Below are 26,875 nucleotides of genomic sequence, written 5' to 3' on the forward strand. Positions count from 1 at the left end.
TCAGGACAATATTTCAAGGTGTAACAGTTTTTACATCCATCAGGACAATGTCCCAAGGTTGTACAGCTCTGCCTGTGGGCTGAAACTCCTCCCTGTGCTTTGGGTGAGGCCTCTGACTGCACTGGGAGCCCTTTAGCCCAGCAGCCTCTGCTCTGCTCCTCACCCCAGCCCCCTCTGGGGCTGCACATTCTGTTTATTCCTCACCAGTGACCACCCTGCCCTCCCAGGGGCTGCAGCAGAGCCCAGCCTGGCAGCTCCAGCCCTCCAGAGGTGCTGACAGAACCCCCAGAGCATCTTCTCCCACCAACCTGACCCATCCCAGGGCTCTGCAGCTCACAGCACACTGCATTTGTGCAGTGCTGCTGCCTGAGAGCAGCTCCACATCTGGCTGGCAGCTGGATCCTGCCTGGCTGGGCAGGGGCTCCTTGCCCCAACCCAACAGGGCTTGGCCATGTGCTGAGGCACCCAGGGCTCAGCTCAGCTCAGCTCCTCCTGCTCCCAGGCTGCACCTCCAGCCAAGCTGCCCTTGGGGCTGTGACAGGAATTTTCCAAATTAAAGAAGAGAATTGCTCAGATGACTGAGCCTTGCTGGTATTTGAGCCCCTCCCAGTGTTTGCTGAGCTCCCCCTGAGCAGCAGGGCTGAGGGCAATGGAAACTCTCAGCTCCTGCTGGGGTTTATTACTGCTGTCATTACTGGCATGGGGTTTTTACCATTTTGGAAGTCACTTCTGTTTCTGGCTCCTTCTCCACAATAACCTGAGACTTGCTAATGCTCCACTCCTTCCTCTTGAGTTTGCTAATCCTGTTGTCACCATCTTCTTTCACAGGCAGCTCCTCAGCTCTGGAAGATGTGGATATTCTCCTCTCCAGGAGAGGCTCCAGGGTAGATCTGTGGCCCAAAAGAGTGAGGAAAACATGAAACATGAATCCATCAGACATGGCAAGGGCTGGCTGTTAAAAAGCTGTGATCTCTCAGTTTGTGTAAGGGATTACTGTGAAACAGTGAAGCAGGACCATGGATTTTTCAGAGGGATTTGTGCTGCTACCCCTGGAATTCTGAGTGCGATGTGGTTTTTGTCCAGGGTAAAGTGTGATCTGCTGGCAGAGCGAGCCAGAGCTGCAGCTGCTGCTCAGCCATGAGTCTCACTGAGCTGCACCAAATCACCTGAACTCTGCTTATCCCAGTGGAAAGGCAATGTACACACAAGGGACATCAGGGATGTCCCCAGGTGTGGCAGCTCCTTTCCACACCATGGATGCAGCTGCAAACAGGGTGAAACAAGTGCTGTGTGCCTTATTCCCCCCTTGGTGGTGCCTCACAGCCCTGTTTTCCTGGGAAACTGAGGCAGGGGGCACCTGGAATGCACTGGGGACAGCTGGGGCTCCAGAGGCAGCAGCTGGGGGTCAGTTCCCACTGTTTGTGCTCCAAACCCCCTTCTGTAAAATGGAACAACCGCACTGACCTCCAGGAACATTTTAAAATGTATTTCCATAGAGTAAATCTTGATTTTCAGAGCACCTGATTGTGGATGTGACAGTTTAGTCAGAGAGAGAGAGGAGCCAGATAAACCTTCCCAGGAATTGTTCTGGGGAGTTTTGAGAAGGCTGAGAGAAAGAATTGAAACCATCTTGCAGCTGGTGTTTTGAACAGGTGTTTTCTCATGACATGTTTACCAAAGGGCATTTTCTTAATTAGCCAGTGGTGCTGGGGTGTTGATTAAATGACCAACCAGGTGCCCCTATATCAGAAGGGTGTATAAAGGAATGGGTTTCTGATAAACTCAGATTAACCTGCTGGAGAGGCCCAGAGCCTGTGTGTGCCTCCCTGCTGCTCCTGGCTCAGGTGACACCTGAGCCTGTGTAAGGCACCTCCCCCTGCTGGCAGGCACTGTCAGGTGTAGCCACATTTCTCCTCACAGAGAAAAGCAAGGCACAATTCTTCCCAAGAATATTTCTGGGTTTCACATTCTCTGAACCTCAGAGAAAGTCAAAACAAATCTTATAATTTACTGTGCCTGTATTGTGCCAAAGCAGAATGCAATATGGAGATTGTTTACCCACAGTGATGGTGTTTGGTTCCTTGGCCTGTCAGGGCCAGGTGTGTGTGTGTGTGTGTGTGTTGGGACTGTGGGCTGACAGTCATGAGATTCTGTGCAGTGTGAGCAGAGCTGACAGCTTGGCAGATTCAGTTTACATGTAATGGAACAGAATACAGAATAAAATAGTATATTAGTATAGAATAATATAGTATAATAAAGTCATTAATGAGCCTTCTGATAAGATGGAGTCCTCCTCATCACTCCTCCCTGCCACAGGGATCCCTGCAAGTACTGTGGTCAGGCACTGCCATCATTGCCATTATTGCCACTCATTGCCATCTCTGCCAATCACTGCAAACATTGCCAGCACTGCCATCACTGCCAGTCACTGTCAGACACTGCCATCACTGCCAGTCACTGCAATTCCTGCCAGGCACTGCCATCACTGCAGTCACTGTCAATCACTGCAATCACTGCAATCACTGCCAATCACTGCCAATCACTGCCAGTCACTGCCAATCACTGCCAGTCACTGCCAGTCACTGTAATCACTGTCAATCACTGTAATCACTGCCAGTCACTGCCAATCACTGTCAATCACTGCCAGTCACTGTAATCACTATCAATCACTGCAATCACTGCCAATCAATGCCAGTCACTTCCATCCCTGCCATCCCTGCCCTCACTGACCCGTCGGAGCCCGGCCTGGAGGGAGCGCTGTCGGACGAGGTGGATGATGTGGAGGCCACAGAGGAGGCCACGGAGGTGACCGAGAGCCTCCTGAGGGTGGAGGACATGATGTAGGGCAGCACCATGGAGCCCGAGCGGCTCGGCTTCCTGTCCGTCAGCACCGGGGGCTGCAGGGAACAGAGGGAACCAAGTGAGCAAGCAGGAGATCTGCACAGGGCTGGCTCTGCATTTGGGCTGGGCAGGCTGGGCCCAGCAGCAGGGTTGGCTCTGCATTGGGGCTGGGCCCTGCAGCAAGGCTGGCTCTGCATTGGGGCTGGGCAGGCTGGGCCCAGCAGCAGGGTTGGCTCTGCACTGGGGCTGGGCACAGCAGCAAGGCTGGCTCTGCACAGGGCTGGGCCCTGCAGCAAGGCTGGCTCTGCACTGGGGCCTGGGCAGGCTGGCCTAGGGCCTGAACCCCGGGGACACAAGGGTTAACAACACCAAGGGCCCTGCACTTGGGCCACAACCCCCAACCTGGGGACAGAGCTGCTGGACACAAAAGGACCAGAGGGACCAAAGGATGCAGCTGGACACGAGCCCAGGTGGGCCCACGTGGCCAAAAAGGCCGAAGGCACCGGGTGGGATCAGGGTGGCCAGCAGGAGCAGGGCAGGGACTGTCCCCTGGGCAATGGGGGAGGCCACACCTTGAGTGCTGTGTCCAGTTCTGGGTCCCCCCAGCTCAGGAAGGACCTGGAGGGGCTGGGGAGAGTCCAGGGAAGGGAACAGAGCTGGGGAAGGGTCTGGAGCTCCAGGAGAGGCTGAGGGAGCTGGGCAGGGGCTCAGCCTGGAGCAAAGGAGGCTCAGGGGGCCCTTGTGGCTCTGCCCAGCTCCTGCCAGGAGGGCACAGGGACAGGAGCAGAGGGAACGGCCTCAGGCTGGGCCAGGGCAGCTCAGGGTGGGCACAGCAGGAATTTCCCCATGGAAAGGGGGCTCAGGGCAGGCTCAGGGTGGGCACAGAAGGAATTTCCCATGGAAAGGGGGCTCAGGGCAGCTCAGGGTGGGCACAGCAGGAATTTCCCCATGGAAAGGGGGCTCAGGGCAGCTCAGGGTGGGCACAGAAGGAATTTCCTCATGGAAAGGGGGCTCAGGGCAGCTCAGGGTGGGCACAGCAGGAATTTCCCCATGGAAAGGGGGCTCAGGAACTGCCCAGGGAGGGTTGCAGTGCCCATCCCTGGAGGGGTCCCAGGAAGGGCTGGAGGTGGCACTCAGAGCTCTGGGCTGGGGACAGGGTGAGCACTGGGCACAGCTGGCACTCCCTGGTCTCAAAGCTCTTTCCCAGCCCTGATGATTCTGGGATTCTGTGACACCACCTCACACCCACCCACGGGTGGAAAAGGAGGAGTTGGGTTCCTCTGGGGCAAAACATGGAAGAACCAGGTTTCCTCACCAGAGTTATGACCCCGTACTGCTTCTCCACCTTCCTCCTGAGCTCCCTGAAGCAGGCTGTGAGCCTCTCGTGCAGCGGCTTCAGCTGCTCCGTCAGCTTCTCGCCGTGGATCCGGATCCCCTCTGCCAGGAGAGGCATCTGAGGCAGGGAGGCAGGAGCAGAATGAGCTGCAGGAGCACAAACCAGCCCTCCTGCTCCCCAGAGGGAGAGTTCAGCAGCTCAGATAAAATTAAAGGATTTAAATCAATGTGGTTTGTGTTTGCAGAGGGGGAGATAAACAGGGACACAGCAAGGGAGCTGAGCTGCTGCCAGTGAGGGACCTTCAGTGCTGCACCTCCAGGTGTTGAACAAACACCAACATTTTCCCCAGGCTGGATGGGATTTGGAGCAGCATTTGGAGCAGATTTGCAGCAGCCTGGGATGGTGGGAGGTGTCCCTGCCCCATGGCAGGATGGGCTTTAAGGTCCCTGCCCACCCAAACCATTCCAGGATTCCCTCTTCCCCAATTCCATACCTGTATTGCAATTTGTTGCTTGAGCAGCTCAATTTTGTCTTGATCTTCAGGGTGTTCTTGGAGATATTTCTCTGTGAAGAAGGCCTGGAAGCACAGGGAGAAGGTGACACAGGTGACACACACACTTCATCCTCATGCAGCTCTGAGGGGAAGATCCTTTAAGAGCAATTCACTGCCATTATTCCTCATATTAAACCCAAATTGTGCTGGCACCAAGCTGAGGGACAAAGAACCAAGGTTATTTGTTAGGAACAGAGAACAAGCCTCACTTTTTATTTTGAAAAAGTAATGGTTTTTTCTAGTGAGACACATGGAAAACCAGTTACTGCTTCAGACAGGTTTCGCTCAGTCCTGATCCCCTTCTCACAAACCAGCATTGATTTGAATAACTGAGCTTCCATCACTTCTACTTCTCACTTAAATGGGAGTGACAGGCCCAAAACCTCAAGTTGTGACTTCAAAAAGCCTCTTTCTTTCCCAGCAGCCAGTGCCCCAGAGCACAGCTGCCCCAAGGAGAGCACAGCACCTCCTGCTGCAATTTCCTCATTTCAGCCCCCAAATCCCTCGTTTTCACCTGGGGCTGGTTACAAAGGTTCAGCAGAAATAAAGACTATGCTGGGATTTGGGCTCCCAGCTCCCTTCAACAAAGCACCTTTAGTCTCCACTTCTCCTGGGTTTACCTTTAATCAGCACAAGCTGGTCTTGGTTTGAACTTGAACAAACACAAATCCACTTTCCTGGACTGAAAACTGAAATTTGTGCCAATTCCCATGATGTATCCCATTAAAATGGATCCCAATTCCTGCTCAGAATATTTTTTTTTCCTAGATAAACCCCCTAATAAGTTTTTCATTTGTTTCTCTGAGCTATTTCAGCCTCTGAGTGTATTTTTTTTTTACTTCTGTAAGGCTGGACTGTGGTACAGGTTTATAGGGCTGGGGGTTTGATCCTGAACAGGATGGAGGTGAGCCTGGGAAAGGGCTGCTGGGCTGGTCCCAGAGGATTTTCCTTGAAAGTGCTTAATTATTGCAAGAGGAAAGATGTTTAAAAACCCCAACTTTGGGTTTTGGCTACAATGAAACAATTAAAACTCAGATTTTAGCCGCCCACAAAAGCCAAATGTTCTGCACTGATCTGCAGCTGAAATAGGAAAATATGAACCAGAAATGAGTATTTCCAGATGTGGCTGCAGAGATTTTGTGTTTTCTAGTTTTAACTGCTTTCCCACTTCTGTAATTCTAAACTTGATGTCAACCTCAATTCATAAAATGGGAGGGTTCAGGGCCAAATTCAGGCCTGGCAAAGCACCCAAACTGCTCTGGAATCAGCAGAGTCAGAGCCCAGATCAATCAGCCCCTCTCCCAATTAACGTGTGCACCTCCTTTCGTGGGGCTGGGACACAGCTGAGGAGAATTAAATGTGTTTTACCACATCCCACCCCCTTTGTGGAAACAAGCAGTGCATTCTGTGCTGGGCATTTCATCATTAGGTGGAGGGAATCAACAGCTTAAGTTAAACATCACAAAAAAGAACAACCTACACTGCTCAAGTGAAGTCAGCTGAGTAAACCTGCACAGGAAATGCTGCTCTTTTCCTGAGTCATTTGCTCTGTTGCAAGACTCCAAAGACAGAGGCTGCTGGTAACAGAAAGCCTCTTCAGCCTTCTCATTCCCCATTAATGCAGGGCAGAAAGGGAAGGTCTGGGCTTTTCTCTGCTACCTGGGCTGCCTGAGCACCTCTGTGCCCCACAGGGCAGGAGCAGGTTCTCATCCCACTGCAAAGGAGGCCCAGAAGAGCTGGACCCTGCCCTGAGGGCACTAAAGCTGAGCTTTTCCACCCTGCAGTCAGTGCAAAGCTCTGCTCTTTGTGCTCCTGTCTGAGCTGTGCACACACAGAGCCCCACACAGGGGCTGGGACAGCTGGAGATGGAACAGGACCTGCCAGGACCTGCCAGGTCCCTGCACACTGCAGGGGCCCAGGGGCAGCTCCCAGAGTCTGCAGAGCTTGGGCTGGAAGGGACATCAGGGGTCAGGGCCCTGTCCAGCCTGACCTTGGCCATCTCAGGGATGCAGGGGCAGCCACAGCTCACTGGGAATTCCATCCCAGGGAACAATTCCTGCCCAATATCCATCCATCCCTGCCCTCTGGCAGTGGGAGCCATTCCCTGGGTCCTGTCCCCCCATCCTTTGTCCCCAGCCCCTCCCCAGCTCTCCTGGAGCCCCTTCAGGCCCCTCCATTCCCTGGGTCCTGTCCCTTCATCCTTCATCCCCAGTCCCTCTCCAGGGAATTCAGCAGTGATTTCTGTTGGAAGGGACATCAAAAGTCACCCAGTGCCACCCCTGCCATGGCAGGGACAGCTCCCACTGTGCCAGGGGGCTCCAGCCTGGCCTTGGGCACTGCCAGGGATCCAGGGGAGCCACAGCTCCCTGGGAATTCCATCCCAGCCCCTCCCCACCCTCCCAGCCAGGAATTCCCAATTCCCAATATCCCATCCATCCCTGCCCTGTGGCAGTGGGAGCCATTCCCTGTGTCCTGCCCCTCCACCCTTGTCCCCAGCCCCTCTCCAGCTCTCCAGGAGCCCCTTCAGGCCCTGCCAGGGGCTCTGAGCTCTCTCTGGAGCTTTCCCTGCTCCAGGTGAGCACCCCCAGGTGTCCCAGCCCTGCAGAGGGGCTCCACGGATGTGCCAGGACCTTCTCATAGTTGGTGTAGCCCCCCATGACCGCGGGGTCCACGATGCCACTGAGCAGCATGGACAGGGGGTGCACGGGCAGGCTGCGGTCCCAGCCCTGCTGCTGCACCACATTGGTGATCCGCTCATTGGTCAGCTCCATGGTTTCTATGGCATTCTCCAGGGGGCTGATCTCCTCCTGAGGGACACAGGAAACAGAATGAACTTTCTTTAGAGCCACACAAGAAACCTTTCAAACCTCCCTGCAATTTTTAGGGAGAAATTCCTCCCTGTGAGGGTGGGGAGGAGCTGGGAGGGAATTCCCAGGGAGCTGTGGCTGCCCCTGGATCCCTGGAAGTGTCCATGGAGCAGCCAAGGAACAGTGGGAGCTGTCCTTGCCATGGCAGGGGGTGACACTGGATGATTTTAAGTAAATCCTAACCCAAACCATCCTGGGATTCCATGGCTCTGTGATTCATTCCTCTCCCCTGAGTAAGCAACTAAAAAATTTGCTTTTATGTGTGCCACATCCAGCAGTGGAAGGAGTGGCACTCCCAAGTGCTCAAGGCTTTATTCCATGAGGGACTGAGGAGGAGGAGATGCAGCCCCCATGGAGAACTCACCGTTGTGACCTGTTTGACCTCAAACCACTTGAGGATGCCTGGAAAGGAATAAGCTGTCGTGTAGGTTGTCCTCTCTATCCACATGTTCTGGGTAGAGAAGGAAAAAAATATATCTGAGGTGTAAGGCAAATATTGGCCTTGATACTGAACACTCTCCTGCGTGGAGTGAGGCTTCCTGAAGGAGCTGGCAGAGCCCCACGGCCACCTCCCCACAGCCATGGCCACATGCCCACCTCCCCACGGCCATTCCCATCCCCGCACAGCCATTCCCACCTCCCCACAGCCATTCCAACCTCCCCACAGCCATTCCCACATCCCCACCTCCCCACGGCCATGCCCACTTCCTCACGGACATGACAACCTCCCCACAGCTATGCCCACATTCCCAGCTCCCCACAGCCATCCCCATCTCCCCACAGCCATCCCCAGCTCCCCACGGCCACTCCCAGCTCCTCACGGCCATGGCCACCTCCCCTCAGCCATGGCCACCTCCCCACGGCCATGCCCATCTCCCCTCAGCCATCCCCACCTCACCCTACAGCCATGCCCACATCCCCTCCATCTTCCCAGGCCATGGCCACATTTCCACCTCCTCACGGCCATGCCCACCTCCCCACAGCCACTCCCATCTCCCCAGGCCATGGCCACATTTCCACCTCCTCTCAGCCATGCCCACCTCCCCACAGCCATTCCCATCTCCCCATGGCCATCCCCACCTCCCCACAGCCATCCCCACCTCCCCACAGCCATTCCCACCTCTCCCTACAGCCATGGCCACCTCTCCCCACAGCCATGCCCAGCTCCCCTCACTGGGCCAGAGCCCCGCGCTGGGCTCTGCTGAGCCTGGGCTCTCACAGCACCAATTCATGGATTCTGATGGATGCTGAATGCCCAAACTCCAGCTGTGGAGCCCCCTGACATCACCCCCAGCTTCACAATGCCCTCTGTGTCTCCTGCTTTTTCATTCCCAATCTCTGTGGCCACAGGGAGAGGGAAAAGGTGACAGTTTGGTCCAAATGCCACCAAGAAACCAAACCAAAGGCAAAGGACTCACAGCAAACTCATTGTCTGGATCCTTCTCTCCTTTCCTGACAGGTCTGGAGTGAGTGAACTGCTGCACCTCGTTGGCTCTGTAGTAGCTGGGAAGAAGCAGAGTAAAAAGGTGATTTCCTCACTCCCATCCCCCTCACTCAAATGTTCAAGTGTTTCCTCACACTTTGTGGGGAGGAATTTACACAATTTACACAAAATACCAAGGCACAGCACCTTGTGCCCAAGTTAGTGGGGAAAACACACACAAAATTTTGAAGGAAAAGAAAAATAAATTACTTTAAGATCTGTTCAGGAACAGGTTTATCTTTATAATTAGGTGGCAGGTTCATCACAGGCTTCACAATGAAGCACTGCACATCTGAGCAGCTCCGGTTAAGGATGAAAAACCAGGAAACCTTTTGGGAAAACAGCAGAGGGAGAGAAAAACCCTTCCTGTTTCCATTGTCAGAGTTTTCCACAAATCCCTGTGCTCTCATTAAGGATTTTTCTTCAAACCTGACTAATTCACCACAAATCACAGGCATTATCTTGCATCTTGCTGTTTGTAGGCTCCTTGTGAATTAAAAACTCAAAAGGAAAAGGACTTCACAAATAATAACCCCAGAATGGTTTGGGTAGGAAAGGACCTTGAGATTGATGCAGTGCCAGCCCTGCCATGGACAGGGCCACCTCCCACTGGCCCAGGGTGCTCCAGCCTGGCCTTGGACACTTCCAGGTGCTGAAATTCCCTGAAAATGCTTGGGGGTCCTTGGCACCACTGATTTCTCCTTTGGGAGACAAGAAAAGGGCAGCAGGGCTCTGCAGAGATCCTGTGGCTGCATCTGGCTCTTCTCTCACCCCACAGTTATTTATCAGAGGCTGCTGCTCCTTCCCTCCCACCTTTTAGACTCATGAAGCCAACTGAACAAAGGAATGGCTTCACACTCAGCTTTTGTACCTGGGAATAATGACAGACATTGAAAAGATCTTAGTGATTGTATCCCCAAGCACAACAGCCTATCCTGCTCCTCCAAAATTCTGCTTTGAGGACTGTGCTGGGCTTTACAGGAGCAAAAAGCTGGCTGGAAAAGCAAGGCTTAGCCAACCTGGCCCCATGAGGAGATGGCTTCTGTGAATCCTCTGCCCTCTGAAGTGGCAGTGTACAGGAATGTGCTTCTTGTTGACAGAGCGACAAAATTATCTTTTGTTCCTTTAAAAAGGAAATAAGCCTAAAATGTCTCTTAGTTAGCCAAAAAGACACTTCATAGGGCTTGGGGGACTTCACCTCAAACTTAAGGATAGCCAATTGGAAAAGAGCTAAAAAGTCCCACCTAAGCAATTCACTAGAAAAAAAAGAGAACAAAGGAATTAATCACTTTTGTGAGGTGTTTTACCAGGGGCAAGAACCTCTTGCACCTGGCTCGGTTTTTCCTATAAAGAGTTTTGTTATTTTGCCTTTTATTAAAACCTTTGTGTTCCCAACACTGCCACAGAAGCCATCCTGCTGATTTTATGCCTTCTGAGGCAGCTGAGCTATCTTGGGTGTGAAGTAGATCTCCAAGAGCTTGTGAGACCTGGCTGGAGGAGACCCAGATTTCAGCAGTGTTTCAGTGGGGGTTAAGGCAGCCCCACACATCCTTCAACCCACTGAGGCAGCTCTGAAGGGCATTCTGAGAGGCAGAGCAAAGCCACCCTGCCTGGCTGAGGAGCCACAGGCAGAGCTGAGCCCAGGAGCACAGAACCAGGCTGGCTGAGGCTCTGAGCCCAGCTGGTGAGCTGTGTGTCCCAGCACAGCCCCTGAGCCCAGCTGCTGAGCTGTGTGTCCCAGCAGTGCCCCTGAGCCTGCCCTGAGCCCAGCTGGTGAGCTGTGTGTCCCAGCACAGCCCCTGAGCCCAGCTGAAGGGCTGTGTGTCCCAGCAGTGCCCCTGAGCCCAGCTGGTGAGCTGTGTGTCCCAGCAGTGCCCCTGAGCCTGCCCTGAGCCCTGTTCAGCTCCCTGGGCTGCTCTGCGCTGCAGGGAACCCTGAGGCTCAGCACAGCTCACCTGGGGGCCCCAGCACATCCCTACCAAAAGAAGAAGGAGGTGTTTTGTCATAAAAGAGCAAAAAACAGCCTAAAGAAACAAAAAAGAGCCTGAGGCAAAGGAGGTTAAAGGAGCCTGAAAGCAAAACCAGGAGCAGCAAGGTCTGCCTAAGACAACAGAGATCTGGGCACTCCTGGTGTCAGGAGGTGTTTGTGGGAGTGCAGGGAGATCCTGTCCCACATCCAAGCCCTGCAGCTGCTCCCTTCATCCCAGGGCTGTGCCAGAGCCCCGGAACCCAACACCCCCAAACCCCGGGGATGGCTCAGATCTGCCTCCAAACTCTGCAGCTCAGCTTCATCCCCAGCCAGGAACATCAGGACAAACACAAACAGATGCAGAGGAAGCAGCTGAAACAAAGCAGCAACAGAAGAGGCATTTTTGATACCAAGCTTGATCTTGAATGGATTTTAATTTCCTCTGTGGATTCAGTGCTTGGCAGGAGGATTGCACAGGAAGCATCTGCTGTCACTGCCTGGCCTGGGCCTCTGTGCACAGGGTTTGAGGGCCAAAATGGACCCTCAGATTCTCCAGCCTGGCCTGCTGAGCACAGGCTGGAAGCCCAGGATTTGGTTTTCCTGGTGTGCATTCTCCAGGAGCCACTGACTGAACTCACTGGCAGCAATCTGGAGCATCTCCACTGGCTCACACCCCAATTCAGAGCATCTTGAGCCTGGTGGGGAGCTTGGGACACAGCCTGGAGTCCCACCAGCAAGGGGAAAAGTAAGAAGTAAAGTAAAAGTAAGAATTAAAAATAGTAAGGGCTCTGCACCCAACAGCTTTTAGTGTCATAATCCTTTCACACTTCTTACAAAGGGGAAAAACACACAAACCCCAGCACTTCATAAATGCTAATGGACTGCAAGGAAGAAGGGAGTACCCTTCACTTTCCACATCCTGCATTTCCCATCTTTCACCCAGAAACACCCAACTGGTCCCACCATGGCCAGAGCAGCCAGCAGCCCCTGAGTGAAACACAGGGAACCCTCCCTGCAGTCTGCTCCTCACCCTGACAGCACCTTGTTCTTTAAACCCACCCTTACAGCTCTGGATAGCCCCATTTTCACATTTTCAAGCCCAGTGCCTGCCCCCACATCCCCCAGGAGCAGTAACCCCCTCATTCCCATCACTGCTGGAGGGAACAGGGAGCTCTGGGGGTGCCAAGATGCCCCAAACCCAAAAGATACACTGTTTGGGGGAAGCCTTGATCTCCTCTGCTGGAGGGGCCGTGCTGGTCATCTTCTCAGCACTGGGGAACTGGGTCAGCAGCTTCAGGTTGAAATCCTCCCTGCGCTCGTACTCCTTGCCACGGTAGATGAAAATCTTGTTCTGGGGGCAGGAGAAGAAAAAGGGAATTAAAATTCAGCAAAGCAGAGGGACAGAGCTTCCCAAATCCCCCAGAGCTGGGTAATGGGAAGGGAGGGTCCCAGCTGGACAGAAGAGGTGAGGGAAGGAACACAGGTTGAAATGAGTGTGAGTGTTCACAGGGGTCTGGGATGAGGGAAGAGACAAGGATGTGACTCCATGTTTCAGCAGGGTTGATTTATTATTTTATGATATATATTATATTAAAACTAAACTAAAATAACAGAAGAAAGGATTTCATCAGAAGGCTGGCTTAGAATAGAATAGGAAGGAATGATAACAAAGGCAGCTGTCTCAGACTCTCTGTCTGAACTAGCTGGGCTGTGATTGGCCATTAATTAGAAACATCTAACATGGGTTAATCAAAGATTCACCTGTTGCATTCCACAGCAGCAGATAATCATTGTTTACATTTTGTTCCTGAGGCCTCTCAGGAGGAAAAATCTTAAGGAAAAGATTTTTCCTTAAGGAGGAAAAATCCTCCTGTTGCATTCCACAGCAGCAGATTACATTGTTTACATTTTGTTCCTGAGGCCTCTCAGCTTCTCAGGAGGAAAAATCTTCATAAAAGATGTCTACAACAAAGGCACAGAAACTGCTGGGAGCCAGGCCTGGCAAGGGGAACCTCAGATTTGTCTTAAAAATCCATTGCTGCACAGAGACTCATCAAACAGGGCTGGAAAGGAGCTTTTAAAGCCACCTGCAATGAGCAGGGACACCCTCAAACAGGTGGGGCTGTCCACACAAACACATCCCAGAGTCACTGCCCTGCTCACACCTCCCAGCACTCCCAGCTTCAGCACAGGGATCTCAGCCAGGAGCTGATTTTTGTAAAGGAATAAATGTACCAGGAAATTCTCCATTCCAGGGCCCTGCTGTGAGTTCCCTGAGGGATGTCCCTGGGCACAGGTGGCAGTTTCTTCTGGCCACCAGCCCCCCAATGTCACCCCTGGCAGGTCTGTCCCACACACCCACACCAGACCATGGCCAATCATTGTCACCTGGCAGTGGCTTCAGGAAGGGATGGATGCCCAAACATGGCCTGGAGTTGAAAGCCCTCCATGCCATCTCCTCACACAGCTCTAACTTAACATTCTTCTCTTTTCTTGAGCTTGGCTTCACTTCCTCCTTTCCAGAGCTTCAAACAGCTCCAGTCTGAGGAGGTAAAATGGCCCTGAATTTTAAATAACAGGAATATTCTCAGCCTTGCTGACCCTGGATCTGAGTCATTCCTGTCCTCCACACAGATCCAGCATGCTCAGCAGCTGGAATAAGAAGCACCTTTGCACTTGAATTCTCCTGTGTGGGACAAACTCTCCCTGACCACTGAAATAATCCCTGTCCTGAAAATTTGGCTGATTGAGGCTGAAAAGCAATGGGATAAATTCTTTACAGGCTGAACATTTCCTAACAGCAACAATCACATTGGGAGCACAAACACAAAAGGTAAATTCTGCTTAAATAGAAGAACTTATCAATCATCTAAAAAACCTATTGTAACACCCAGATCCCACTTGAGCTGGTAACACACAAAATTTCATCTCTGGCTTGACTCTTTTTAGACACCCCTGGGATTTAGATCTCTCAGTGCCACTGAAAGGAAAAGGAGTTTGGCACCCAATTTTTGTGGGAGCTCTGCAGAAGTTGTGACTTTCAGGGTCTCCAGCAGTGCAGAAGTTGGGTGGGGAAGGATCCTTACCCTGAGGAAAGAGGGAAAACCCTGTCCATAGTAGCCAACAGCAAAGTACTCAGGCTGAGGTCTCATGGCCTTCATGATGTTCTCATAAAAAGTGGCTCTTTTTTTCTGGAAAAGAAAACAACAGCACACTTTCACTTTGGGATGCTGCAGGACACATTCCCAGGGACAATTCCTGATCTCTGCCCTCAGAACACACTCCACAACTGCTTTTTGATGCAGTCTCTCATCCTTATCCATTTACTTGATTAAATATTTGCTTTGTCTGGGCCAAAACCAACTTCATTTCCTGCTCTGCAGACATGAGAACAATGCCATGGCTTTAGGATTCCAGAAGGAGATTTGAAATCCTTCACTGTGGGAAAACAAATGAAATACAAATACATTCTGCAAGGGAGAAGACACAAATGGAGACAAATGTCAGAGAACTGGCAGAAATAAAACTGGGCAGATGATTCTGCTGTGAAAGAACATAAAGACCATCTGGTTCCATCCTTAACCACTAGAAAGCAGAATTCTGAGCCAAGAGAATTCTCTAGCTCTGTGTTCATGCCCAGCACTTTCACCACAGAAATAACAAGGTGATGAGATTTATGGAGCCTGAAAATACACTCTGCTTGTTACTTCATTTGCTTAAGACCAAGAATTCCAAACATCTGCACATGGTATTATCATGCTAATTAGGAGGTGAAAAGACACTATGAAAATATTTATTCTACTACTAACCTTTACAAAGCCATGGGGTTAAGTTGGTTTGTTTGCCTTTAACATACATTTATTTTAGGCTTATCCTGCTTGAACAGTATTAAGTGAAGCAGTCAGCAGCCTGCTGGGCAGGGAGGGAAAAGCCTCACCAGGAGATTGCCAAGTCCCTCGTAGTCAAAGACCTTGTTCTCATACATGTCAGCCAGCTCCTTGCTCAGCTGAATGGCTTTTTCCCACATCTCCACGAGGGGGAGGACGGGCAGCAGGGGGAAGAAGAGCACAAGCAACATGAAAGACTCAGTTAAAAGCCTTCATTAGCACAGATAGGTAAACAAAAATGCAGCTGATTTTAATTCAGGCACTGCTTTCATGCTCTGCCAGGTTTCCCTCAGACTCCGCTGTGCATTTTTGGTTTTGCAGGGGTTATTACAGTCATACAGATCTTGTGATTTGGAGATCTGAGAGTGATTTACAAAGCCAGGACTCCACTGAGATCCTGACAGGACACACTGGGAGGAGGAAGGACAGGTGTGAACAGCAGAGAGAGAAGCCATGGGGGTCTCCTCCTCCAGCAGCTCCTGGGGTTTGTCTCATCATGGGATCATGGAATCTGGGTGGAAAGGGACCCCAAAGCCCAGTGCCACCCCTGCCAGGGCAGGAACACCTCCACTGTCCCAGGGGCTCCAGCCTGGCCTTGGGCACTGCCAGGGATCCAGGGGCAGCCACAGCTGCTCTGGGAATTCCATCCCCGCCCCTCCCAGGGAGGAATTCTGTCCCAAATTCCATCTCAATGCCCTTATTTCAGCTCAAAGCCATTCAGCCCTGGCAGAACCCTCTCTCCAAGGTGCAGCAGCCAGGGAACCTCTCTCCCTGCAAGCCCAAAACCTGACAGGGCCCTCCCAGGGGAAGGAAGGAGAACACCTGCCCTGCTCCCATCCACCCAGAACCTTGGACAGCTTCACCCTCCAGACACTCTTTGGAACACAGAAATAGGGTTTAAATGTCTCCAGACAAGCAGGTGCCCTGCTGATGGCAGTGCTGGGGTCCCTGCCAAAACCCCAGCCTGGTGTGGAACCACATCTGCTTTCCCCTTTTAACCAACCCCAGGCTGCCCCAAGCACTGAGGCCAGAACTGACCAGTAAGGAAATCCTAAATCCACAGCAAAGGGAATCTGCCAGGGCAGGGTTTGCTGCAGGAGCAGGGTGAGCACTCACCTTGCCCCTGTCAAAGAAGGAGATGATCTCCTGGTACAGCTTCTCCTTGAGCTCCTGCTGGGAGTACACACAGAAGGAGTCCCTCTGCAGCAGGTGAGGGGCACAGGGCTTCTCTGACCACTGGGACAGCAAAAATGTAAAGGTGAAACAACTGGAACGCTTCCAGAGAAATCCTGACAGGGTGACTCAAAACAAACCCCTCATGGAGGCAAAGGAAGTTTGGCAGGGATATAAAACTGAGACATTCTCTCTCAGCTCGCTGCAGCAGGAGGATGCTAATAATGATTTTTCTTTCGTTATTATTTAATTAAATCACCTATTTTTATTTTATATATATTTTATATAAACATATAAAATATAAATATAATAATATATATAATATATATTATAAAATATATATAATAATTATTATATTATATATTATACAATATATATTATATTATTATATAAATATAAATATAATTTTATATATAATTTATATATATATTTATAATATACAATTATTATTTATGCATATAATATATGATTATTTATAACATTATATCATTATATATATAACTATATAATTTGATATATATCATAGTCATAATTTTATATATATAATATTCCATTGCTGTGGAATCTGCAAGATTGTGAAGCCCCTCAATGACCACTGGTACCTACATGATTCAAAGTCCCATTAAATCAGAAAACAAAGTGCTTTGGCTGTTGTGAGCAGTCTGTGCCTCACCAAAGCCCAAGCCTGGGATACCTGGAGCAGCTCAGCGTGCAGGAGCAGGGTGTAGGCAGCCTCTGTGAAGTTCTCACAGTCTGTGTGCAGGTCCCTGAGCTTGTACAGATACCTGGGCAAAGCAGAACAAAACAATTCCCTGCTGTGAAGGGCTCCTGTGTCCAAGGGAGCTGCAGGGCAACAAGGGCTGGTTCAGGACACAGCCTACCTGATGTAAATGTCCTCTCGCTTCTTCTCCTTGTAGAAATTCTGCCAACAAGAGAAAAAGTCAAACACTGGCAATGCAGAGCAGCCCAGATTTGCAGAATCATCTCCACACAAGTAACCTGAGCAGCAGTTTTAGACATTTTAGGGATATTTGCTGTTGGTTTGGCTGCTCAGCCCTGGGACCATCCCTTCATACCAGAGGGGCACCAGCACCTCCAAAAAGGGACAAATCAGAGAAATCACTTGTCTGAAGGGACACAGGCTCTTTGCAGGGGAACAGGGACCCCAGCCATCAGCCAGGCACCTCCTCTGCCTGCGCTCCAGGGTTCCAGACTGGGAGGATCAGCCAAGGCCTTGATTCTGGACTGCCCATCTTTCTGTGATCATGGCTCCAGAGCCTGACTTGGGCACACCATTAACCAAAAATGGCATGAGGTATTCATTAAAATCCTTCCCTAGATCAAAAATAATTCCAAGGGGGTCTAGAAAAGCCCAGGGGAGGTGCCCAAAGCCCAGGGGATGAGTCTCTAGCCCGGGGGAGGCACCCAAAGCTCGGGGAGGTGTCCCCAGCACAGGTAATGAGTTCCTTGCCCAGGGGAGGTGTCCCTAGTCCAGGACAGGTGTCCTGAGCTCAGGGAACCTGTCCCCAGCCTGGGTAGGGATCCCCAGCCCAGGGAAGGTGTCCCCAGCCCAGGGGACAGGTTCCTAGACCAGGTGATGAGTCCCCAGCCCAGGGCAGGTGTCTCCAGCTCAGGAAACCTGTCCCCAGCCCAGGGGAGGTGCCCAAAGCCCAGGGGACAGGTCCTCAGCCAGGGAGAGGGGTCCCCAGCCCGGGAGAGATGCTTCCAAAGCCCAGGGGAGAAGTCCCCAGCCCAGGGCAGGTGTCCCAAGGACTGGTCCCCAGCCCAGGTGATGAGTCCCCAGCTTGGGAGAGGGGTCCCAGGGACATATCCCCAGCCTGGGAGGGGGTGCCCAGCCCAGGGAGGTGTTCCCAGCCCAGGTGATGTTCCCAAAGCCCAGGGGAGAGGTCCCCAGTCCAGGGGAGGCATCCCAGGGAACCTGTCCCCAGCTCAGGAAACTTGTCCCCAGCCCAGGGGAGGTGCCCAAAGCCCAGGGGAAATAAAAGCCCAGGTGCCCAGCCTGGGAGAGGGGTCCCAGGGACATGTCCCTGGCCCAGGGACATGTCCCCAGCCCAGCTGAGCTTCCCAAAGCCCAGGGGAGAGGTCCCCAGCCCAGGGAGGTGTCCCAAGGACTGGTCCCAAGCCCAGGTGATGATGAGTCCCCAGCCCAGGTGAAGAGTCCCCAGCCCAGGGGAGAGGTCCCCAGCCCAGGGAGGTGTCCCAGGGACCTGTCCCTAGCCCAGGTGATGTGTCCCCAGTCCAGGGACACGTCCCCAACCCAGGTGACGAGTCCCTAGCCCAGGGAGGTGCCCCCAGCCCAGGGAGGTGTCCCAGGGACATGTCCCTAGCCCAGGTGAAGAGTCCCCAGCCCAGGGCCATGTCCCCAGCCCAGAGAGGTGTCCCAGGGACCTGTCCCCAGCCCAGGTGAAGAGTCCCCAGCCCAGGGACATGTCCCCAGCCCAGGTGAAGAGTCCCCAGCCCAGGGACCTGTCCCCAGCCCAGGTGAAGAGTCCCCAGCCCAGGGCCATGTCCCCAGCCCAGAGAGGTGTCCCAGGGACCTGTCCCCAGCCCAGGTGAAGAGTCCCCAGCCCAGGGCCATGTCCCCAGCCCAGGGAGGTGTCCCAGGGACCTGTCCCCAGCCGTACCAGCACGTTGACGGTGCAGCTCATGCGGTTCTCCTTGCTCTCATCGTGCATGATGGTCCTGTAGTCCAGCAGGTTCTCCAGGAGGCTGCTGACCAGCAGGGCAAACACCTCTCCTGGGGCTGCCAGGTACTTGTGCTTCCTGCAGTGCTCCAGCAGCCTGCAGGACAGCAGGACACTCAGCTGGGCCTCCCAGGACCGGGAAATGGCATTTTGGGGTGAATTACCCAAATTTCAGTGGGAATGACCCAATTTCCCTGGATGGACACTCAGTGCTGGACACCCACACCTGAGACAGCCAACTCAGGCAGGGCAGGACAGCACTTGCTGGTCAAAAAAATTGAGTTTTTGTTGCTAAAAGTTCCAATTTTGCTTTAACCGAGTCTTTGAATCCTTTGAAGTAAGTATCTGTTCTGTACATTGATTTTATTGCTTGCTCACCACTGCTCTGGGTTCACACACAGGAAATGGAGCCAGTTCATGGCCATAAAGAAATGTCCCAGAAGTGCCAGATTACACTAAAGCAGATTAGATTCAAACAGACATTTCATACATTTCTTGTCACTAAAATTCTTTATCAGAATTAGATGACTCTGCTAATTACAGGGAATACTCTTACAGCAACCTTAAAATAGATATGGCAGATTCACCACTCAATAGTTTTCCAAAATTCCCCAATTACTTCCCCTTGCAGCCCCTCCCCAGTTTGGCAGCTGACTCTGAATTCCACCTCCAGTTACAAGTGCAGAATAAACCCCTCATTTCTGGGCAGTCAGCCCCAGAACACCTGCACTGCTCACGGGAATAATTCATGAATTAGGGCTTCTTTGCATTAGGAGAGCAGCCCAATAAAGTGTGAAAAATATATAATACATAAATAATATATATAATATAAACCAAATAAATAATATAGAAAATAAAAAATAATGTAAAAAATAAAATTAATGTACATATATGTTATATAAAATATAATATAAAAAGATGTAACATATAAATAATAGATATACTGCAAATAATATAGAAATAGATAATATATAAAATACAACAAAATAAAAAATAATATATATTATATAATATATATAATAAAAATAATATGAACAACATATAAATAATATATAAAATAAAAATAATGCAAAAAATTAATGTACATACATATTATATAAAATATAATATAAAAATATGTAACATATGAATAATAGATATACTGCAAATAATATAGATATATAAAATATATAATATGATAAAAGTATTATATTATATATAACATAAAATAATATAAAATATATACTGCATTATATATTATTTAATATATAAAATAGAGAATAATATAAAATATATTATATATAGATAGTTACATATATATTATATAGATATATATAACATATATTATATATAATATATATTATATATATTAAATATAATATATATTCTATGTTATATATTTTATACAATATATATAATATGTATTTTATAATGTAATATATAATATATATTATATACTATATACATATTATAGATATTATATAAAATAATGTAAAAATATTTGACATATAGATAATATATAAAATACAAGAAAAATATAATATATGAAATATGAAATAATATTTAAAATATAATATATAAATAATATATAATATAAAATAATAAATGTAATATAATACACAAAATGATTTATTAGTTATTAAACAATTTATTATTTATATAAAATAATAAATGCAATATAAAATGTAAAATACTAAAGAGATATAATACATGAAATGTGAAATAACATAGAAATATATAATATATGACTAATATATATAGATAAATAAATAGATATAGATATATAGAAGATATAAAATATATAGATATGTAAAAGATATAAAATAAAACTCACAGTTTCTCCAGCAGGACCTTGTACTGCTCATCCCCTCGGCCACCCTCCACCTCCTGGTCCAGCCTGGTGATCAGCTCGTTCTCAAACTGCAAACACGGAACCCGCAGTGGAACAGAGCAGCTCTGGGGAGCCTCCCCCAGCACTGCAGCCAGGGCTGAGGCAGAAAAAAGGGACAAAACCCCAAATGCCAGGCCTGGAGAAGGAAATCTGACCCCACACAGCCACGCTGTGGTGCAATGAAACACTGCTGACCCTGATCCCTGCTGCCTCAGCTCCCTGCTCTCACTGCCACAGTCCCTCGGGGGGCATTCCTGATGTTGTTGTAAAGGTGAATAAACAGCTAAAATTACATTTCAGATCCTCTGAGGGTCTCCAAACTCCTCCCAGTTTACAGGTGAGCATTGACAGCTCTGCAAATGCAGGGAAGGGTGAAAAGGGGAATTCAGGGATCATCAAAGCCATGGGAAGGCTGAGGCAGGACAGCCCTGGGAACTCCTGAACCCCACAAAGCACAGGGGCCTCCCAAGGGCTGGGCACAGCTCTGGGCAGGGATTCCTTGCTTTTGGTCAAGTATTCGATTTTTCTTTTGCCCCAGGGACAATGCAGAGCAGTTGTAGTGAAGGGACCAGTATTGTGTGTACACGGCAAATACATGTATTATATTGTCTTTATATATATAATTTTATATATATTTCATATTCATATATAATGAATGTACAATTACATTGTGTATAATACAGTATATATACTAAACATATAATATTGTATCTTTTTACATAGTGTATATATATTTCATATATATATTTCATATATATATATATGAATATATGAATATATATATGAATATATATATGAATATATATATATTATAGTCATTATTATAAATATTTAATGACTATATATATTATATAATTATTTCATTATTATATAATGAAAATAGAATTACATTTTGCATAATATTGAATATATAATCTTATATATAAAAAACTGTGTCTTTTATATCCTGTATATATTTCATATTATATTCATTATATATATTTCATTAGTACATATATATTATTTTAATATGTTTAATATTATTTTAATAATTGTTCATTTTAATAATTATTTCATTACTATATAATGAATATGCAATTACATTGTGCATAATACTGAACATAAAATATTATATATTGAAATAATGTCTTTTTACATATTGTATATATTTATTTCATATTCTATTCATTATTATATATATTTCATCATTATATATTATTATATAATTATATTTCATTATTATATAATGAATACACAATTGCATTATTCATAATACTGAATATATATTATATATTAAAATACTGTGTCTTTTTACATATTGTATATGTATTTCATATTATAGTCATTATAATATATATTTAATTACTACATATATTATATAATTATTTCATTATTATATAATGAATACACAATTACATTGTGCATAATATTGTATATATAATCTCATACATTAAAAAACTGTGTCTTTTATATACTGCATATATTTCATATTATATCTATTATTATATATATTTCATTAGTACATACATTATTTTGTAATTATTTCATCATTATATAATGAATATACAATTACATTATGCATAATACTGAATATATATTATATATTACAATGTAGTGTCTTTTTACCTATTGTATATATATTTCATATTCTATTCATTATTATAGAAATATTTCATTATATATTATTATATAATTATATTTTGTTATTATATAGTGACTATACATTTACATATATATAAAATTGCGTTTTTTAACATATTGTATATGTAATTCATATTATATTCATTATTATATAAATATTTCATTATTATATATTATTATATAATTATTTCATCATTATATAATTAATAGACTATTAGATTCGACATAATACTGAATATATTATATATTAAAATATAATATAAATATAATATTGGTTTTTTACATATTGTATATATATTTAATATAATATTCATTATTATATATATTTCATTTTTTTATATTATTATATAATTATATTTTATTATTATATAATGAATATGCAATTACATTGTGCATAATACTGAACATATAATTTTATATATTAAAATAATGTCTTTTTACATATTGCATATATGTTTCATATTAATTATATATATTCATTATTATGTAAATAGTTCATTATTATATATTATTATATAATTATATTTAATGATTATATAATGAATATACAATTACATTGTGTATAATACTGTATGTATAATACATATTAAAAAATGGTGTGTTTTTACATATTGTCTATACATTTCACATATTATTCATTATTATATATTATTATATAATTATTTCACCATTATATAATGAATATACTATTACATTATGCATAATACTGAATATATTATATATTAAAGTATAATATATATATATAATTGTGGTTTTCGACATATTGTGTATACATTTCGTATTATATTCATTATTATACAAATATTTCATTATTATATATTATATAATTATTTCATCGTTATATAATGAATATACAATTACATTATGCATAATACTGAATATATTATATATTAAAATATAATATATATATAATTGTGGTTTTTTACATATTGTATATATATATTTCATATTATATTCATTATTATATATATTTCATTATTATATATTATATAATTATATTTCATTATTATATAATGAATATACAATTACACTATGCATAATACTGAATATATAATATTATATATTAAAATATTGTGGCTTTTTACATATTGTGTATATATTTCATATTCTATTCATTATATATATTTCATTATCATATATGTTATTATATAATATTTCATCATTATACAATGAATATACAATTACATTATGCATAATACTGAATATATTATATATGAAAATATAATATATATAATTGTGGTTTTTGACATACTGTGTATATATTTAATATTATATTCATTATATATATTTCATTATTATATATGTTATTATATAATATTTCATCATTATATATATATTTTAATATTATATTGCATTTAATATCTCTATATACTGTATTATTCTATATATGGGTTATATATGGGTTATATATGGCATCCCTTACCATGTGGAAGTTCCCATTCCCACTGAAGTTGAACTCACACTGCATCATGTCAAAAAAAATGGGAATTGTTGCTTTCCTCAGCTCAGGCTCAGGGACCAGGGTCACCTCCAGGATCGGCCCCACCATCGCGGGGATGAACTTGATTTTGTGGGGACCTGCAAGAAATTCAGAGTCAAACACATCCAGTGGCAGGATTTGCATTTCCCAATGTTTAAGCACATTATTCACACAGCAACCACTCTGCTCAGAATGTGGATTTCATTCAAGAATTACCAGGTTACAGCTCCAAAATTCAGGAATAGCCCAAGGAAATAATTGAGCTGAATTGTAAATCACAAAAAAAGGCTCTCTGAAAAATCCCACTCATCCTTTACATGGCAGAACATCCTTTGGAGGGAATCTAAGAAATTATCTCAGCAGCTGATGTGAGGAGAAAATCAGCTTTTCCAAGTTCTTCACAGAAAAAAAGAGATTTTTGTGTGCTGAAACAGCTGAACTGTAAGTGCATTTCCCCACATGAAACACGTGCAGCTTTTATAAGGAAATAAAGGATCTGAAAGGCAGCTTGAAAGCTGGAATAAAGAGAATTCTTTAGCTGGAACTCACCCAGGTTATACCACATATCCCTGATTTTGAAGCCAATTTCTTTCCTCATGTCCCCATACCTAGAGAAAGCAGGGAAAGCAGAGATGAGAGAGGCCCAAGCCCTGCAATGATCCTGGCAATGCTGCTGGAGAGTGAACGGGAGAGGCACCAATGGGCACAGCTCCCTCTGCCAGGGCACTGCAGATTGCTGAGAGCAGAATTCCTGGGAATTCAGATTTCCTGAAAGCTGCAGCCCCTCTGCTTCCTGCAATTCCGCCCCACTCTGGTTGGGTTTGGGTGTTTTTCCTGCAATTCCACCCCACTCTGGTTGGGTTTGGGTGTTTTTTCTGCAATTCCACCCCACTCTGGTTGGGTTTGGGTGTTTTTTCTGCAATTCCACCCCACTCTGGTTGGGTTTGGGTGTTTTTTCTGCAATTCCACCCCACTCTGGTTGGGTTTGGGTTTTCTTTCCTAAAGCTTTAACCTCTGACATCGAGGCAATGCAAAATGATTTCATTATCAGGCTTCTTCAAGCCACTTCTGCAGAAAAAAAGGGGAATTCTGCAATTCCACCCCACTCTGGCTGGGTTTGGGTGTTTTTTCCTGCAATTCCACCCCACTCTGGTTGGGTTTGGGTGTTTTTTACTAAAGCTTTAACCTCTGACATCGAGGCAATGCAAAATGATTTCACTATCAAGCTTCTTCAAGCCACTTCTGCAGAGAAAAGGGGAATTCTGCAATTCCACCCCACTCTGGTTGGGTTTGGGTATTTTTCCCTAAAGTTTTAACCTCTGACATCGAGGCAATGCAAAATGATTTCACTATCAGGCTTCTTCAAGCCACTTCTGCAGAAAAAAGAGGAAAAATCCTAACAAAAGTCTGTGTCAGGATGCTCAGAGATATCCAGGCACCCAATGCCAAGGGAATGAAGAGGTAAAAGCTTCTCAGTGACTAAAAATTGCTGGTTTGGGGATATGAATGGCTCTGAAATGAAGAAAAGTAAAAGTTGGGGGACTAAAAAGCTGGAGGGCTTTGAGGATTCCTCTGACCTACCTTCCACAAAGGCTGAGGAATTGCAAAAGGGAATTTTGGGAATCATGCCAACCTTTCCATTAAAGAGTCTCCAGTGGAGAGACCCCTGGCAAGGTGCTGCAACAGTTCAAGATCTGCCTGACCAAACTTCACCCAGCCCTAATTTCCAGCCCTGACATCTTGTCCTGCTCACCCCTTTACCACAGTGCCTTCATCAGCATCTCCACAGCACCTCCTCCCAGCCTGGGGGGGTCTGAACAGCCCAAACGGAGCCCTGACAGCAAAAAGGGAAATGGGAACTCACTTCTTGATGATTTTGTTGCGTTTGGCCTGGGAGAAGGTTTCCAGCTGCAGGGACTCGTGAGTGAGGAAGGCAACGGCCAAGTGGAAATAGTTATTCCAGAGCTGGGGGAGAGAAAGGAGATTAAAATGGGAGGATGTCAGAAGCCAGGACATTGCTCTGGCTGCCCTGGAGGACTCCAGACCCTGGCAGGGGGCTCAGAGACCTTGGCACAGAGTCAAAACCACCAAAACCACCAAAACCACCTGTGCCTTTGATTTCAGCCCATGGAAACGATTCCCAACTTTGTGTGAGGAGTTACAAGGCACAAGGGTTTGAGTAGAATGAGAGTGAATTTGTCACAGGGTGAAAAAGTAGAATTTTGGATGTTAGAATGGGGGTTCAAGAGTCAAGACAGAAGAATCTGGGTGTGTCCTGTCCCTTCCTCCTTCTTCTTCTTCCTTCCTTCTTCTTCTTCCTTCTTCTTCTTCCTTCCTTCTCCTTCTTCCTTCCTTCTTCTTCTTCCTTCTTCCTCCTTCTTCCTTCCTTCTTCCTTCTCCTTCTTCCTCCTTCTTCCTCCTTCTTCTTCTTCCTTCTCCTTCTTCCTTCCTTCTTCTTCTTCCTTCTCCTTCTTCCTTCTCCTTCTTCCTTCTCCTTCTTCCTTCTCCTTCTTCCTTCTTCTTTCTTCCTTCTTCTTCTTTCTTCTCCTTCTTTCTTCTCCTTCTTCCTTCCTTCTTCTTCTTCCTTCTCCTTCTTCCTTCTCCTTCTTCCTTCTCCTTCTTTCTTCTCCTTCTTCCTTCTCCTTCTTCCTTCTCCTTCTTCCTTCCTTCTTCTTCTTCCTTCTTCCTTCCTTCTTCTTCTTCCTTCTTCCTTCCTTCTTCTTCTTCCTTCTTCTTCCTTCTCCTTCTTTCTTCTCCTTCTTCTTCTTCCTTCTCCTTCTTCCTTCCTTCTCCTTCTTCCTTCTCCTTCTTCCTTCTCCTTCTTCCTTCTCCTTCTTCCTTCTCCTTCTTCCTTCTCCTTCTTCCTTCTTCTTTCTTCCTTCTCCTTCTTCCTTCTCCTTCTTCCTTCTCCTTCTTCCTTCTCCTTCTTCCTTCTCCTTCTTCCTTCTTCTTCTTTCTTCCTTCTTCTTCTTTGTTCCTTCTTTCTTCTTCCTTCTTCCTTCTTCTTCTCCTTCTTGTCCTCCATCCTCTGCTGTGATGGTGGCACTTTTGGATTGGTTTAGAGCAGAGACAGACTGTCTAACATGGGTGA

At 46.3% G+C, this 26,875-nt stretch overlaps 1 protein-coding gene across 1 annotated transcript in view; it reads right to left on the bottom strand.

Moving 5' to 3' along the window:
• DOCK5 (dedicator of cytokinesis 5) overlaps positions 1-26,875 on the bottom strand; it is a 92,597-nt gene that overhangs the window by 11,652 nt on the left and 54,070 nt on the right. Inside the window, 19 exon segments of the mRNA XM_074559148.1 lie at positions 713-890; positions 2,731-2,897; positions 4,157-4,294; positions 4,671-4,754; positions 7,361-7,537; positions 7,962-8,048; positions 9,016-9,100; positions 9,291-9,372; positions 12,259-12,400; positions 14,136-14,240; positions 14,987-15,076; positions 16,053-16,172; positions 16,804-16,894; positions 16,991-17,031; positions 18,755-18,911; positions 20,628-20,713; positions 23,728-23,882; positions 24,334-24,392; positions 25,649-25,749. Coding sequence (XP_074415249.1) covers positions 713-890; positions 2,731-2,897; positions 4,157-4,294; positions 4,671-4,754; positions 7,361-7,537; positions 7,962-8,048; positions 9,016-9,100; positions 9,291-9,372; positions 12,259-12,400; positions 14,136-14,240; positions 14,987-15,076; positions 16,053-16,172; positions 16,804-16,894; positions 16,991-17,031; positions 18,755-18,911; positions 20,628-20,713; positions 23,728-23,882; positions 24,334-24,392; positions 25,649-25,749 — 2,145 coding nt within the window.

The sequence above is a fragment of the Zonotrichia albicollis genome, chromosome 26, assembly GCF_047830755.1.
Source record: "Zonotrichia albicollis isolate bZonAlb1 chromosome 26, bZonAlb1.hap1, whole genome shotgun sequence".
Classification (NCBI taxonomy): domain Eukaryota; kingdom Metazoa; phylum Chordata; class Aves; order Passeriformes; family Passerellidae; genus Zonotrichia; species Zonotrichia albicollis.